The sequence below is a fragment of the Geospiza fortis genome, unplaced genomic scaffold, assembly GCF_000277835.1.
Source record: "Geospiza fortis unplaced genomic scaffold, GeoFor_1.0 scaffold183, whole genome shotgun sequence".
NCBI lineage: Eukaryota > Metazoa > Chordata > Aves > Passeriformes > Thraupidae > Geospiza > Geospiza fortis.
This window is the reverse complement of record NW_005054447.1, coordinates 1,683,839-1,685,780: the sequence shown is the minus strand read 5'-3', so window position 1 is coordinate 1,685,780 and position 1,942 is coordinate 1,683,839. Positions and strand designations below refer to the sequence as shown.

The 1,942-nt window shown below is 46.2% G+C and overlaps 1 protein-coding gene across 1 annotated transcript in view; it reads right to left on the bottom strand.

The window, feature by feature from the left end:
• Nucleotides 1-505, bottom strand: part of HMBS (hydroxymethylbilane synthase) — an 8,135-nt gene extending 7,630 nt beyond the window's left edge. The window contains exon 1 of the mRNA XM_005427541.2: nucleotides 336-505. Coding sequence (XP_005427598.2) covers nucleotides 336-375 — 40 coding nt within the window. The 5' untranslated portion in view covers nucleotides 376-505. The remainder of the gene's footprint in view (nucleotides 1-335) is intronic.
• Between the last annotated feature and the right edge of the window lie 1,437 nt (nucleotides 506-1,942).

Below are 1,942 nucleotides of genomic sequence, written 5' to 3'. Positions count from 1 at the left end.
GCCTTGAGTCCCAGACCAGAAAATGCCCCTAATGCTCAGAAGGGTGCAGCCAAAACAATACAAAGTTTGCAAATGTAGCAACACAACACTATATCCATCACATACTCAGCACTTAAATCATCAAGGACTTATGAAATCCAGCTATCTCCCCTAGAAGAAACAAGCAGCAGCAGTTGCTCAGCCACACAACTAAACTGAATTCAGATGGCACTCTCAGATAAATTTAGACAGACCTCCTCCTCTTGACTCTACACACACCTCTTGCACACAAAGATAACCCGCTGGCTCCTGCTCCTTGCCATCTACCCAGGGGCAACATCCAAAAAAAAACTTACCAATCTCGAAGTGGAGGTCAGGGTATAGCTCATGGAGCATCGTAACTACACTATTGGTCTGAATCCGGGCCAGCTACAAGGAAGCAGAAAACAAAGTCCTAAAGAAAGAGCACATTGTCCATACAGTAGCTAAGGAGGCTTTGCCGCTCTCCCACAGCCAGGCATGCATGACCAGTTCATTCTCTCTAAATCAAAAGCATTAGAAATAGGTTGCATCAAGTTAAATCGCTCATAGGTACAAACTCCTTGAACTGTGTGAACTCCTATCATGACCAGAACACTTCACTGAAGAACTTATTTTATTGACTACACTGCCACGACAACATCTCCCCATGTCCAGCAGTACTGTAGTGCAACCACTGATGAAACACTGCAATAAATTTATCGAACTGGGGAGAGTGATTACAACAGAAACCTACAGATCACAATTCTCATGCTTTCACTTCTTGGTTTCACCTATGTGGAACACAACTGCTAAATGATGACCGCTCATCAACAGGTGGGCAGAAAATGTATACAAAACCATTAATCTGTTGCTCAGCAATGAGAGAACAAGTCATATTGCACACTGGACTGGGGTTGAGGTTAGGGTTGAAGCCTCCTGCTTTCTCTAAGAGTATGAATTTTACCAATACTGTAAGCTTTGGGAGAAGCCAGTAGGATTTCACTGAGCTGGCGGAAAAATACACAGTTAGCGTCTAATATAAGTTATTTATCCTCTATAAGAACAAAGATCTAGTTAGAGTTTCTACAAACACACACACACACACAAAATTAACAGCTTACATCATCATGTACAGCAAGAAACAAATCTCAAAGCAGTAAACTGCATGAAGAACATTCCATTGCACAAGAAAACCAGGAGCAAGTAAAATACAATCATTAGTGTATCATGTTTCTGTACATGCAAGTGGCAGCTGACTCAAGCAACTACAGATGAGTTTCAGCTTTTCTCCCACCGAAGGGCTCAATTATTTGGTAATTAACGTCGTTCTCAGGACTGCAGTTCCCTACAAGTACAATGAATGTATGTAGCTGCTTCCCTTTGTAAAGTGCCCCAAAAGCCTCAGGTTGTTACACGAGATAGTACATATGCACGGCTATCTCCCTTGTCCTGATGTCTATGTAAAATGCCTTTGTGACAGCACGGAAGTCTTCCTAGAACGTGCTACCAAAATGAACGAGATTATCTCAGTGCAAAGGCCTGAGAGTCGCTTATCTCTCTTTGCGAGGCTACTCCTCCCTACTGTAGCCCGCTGGCAATAGATACCTTCTCTATGTCTGGATACGTCCCTTCCCTGGCATTTGAGCGGGCTGCAAGCATCAGTTATTGGGATGTTTTCCCCACAAGAGCTGCGCAGACTTTGCAAGTTGGTCCCAGCCAGATCCGGGAGAGACCCACGCCGTCGCCCCCGGCCCCTGCACCACGACAGCGCTAACAGAGCTGACCGTCCGTGGGTTCCGAAGGAAGGGATTTCCAAACTTCTTCCCGGAATTCCACAGCACGAGTGGAAACGCGCGAACTCAGGAAGCTGAGGCCGCTCCTCAGCCCCGAGAAGCACGCAGACCCTGCGCCGCCCGCAGGGTGCCCGGGCGGCGGGCACTCC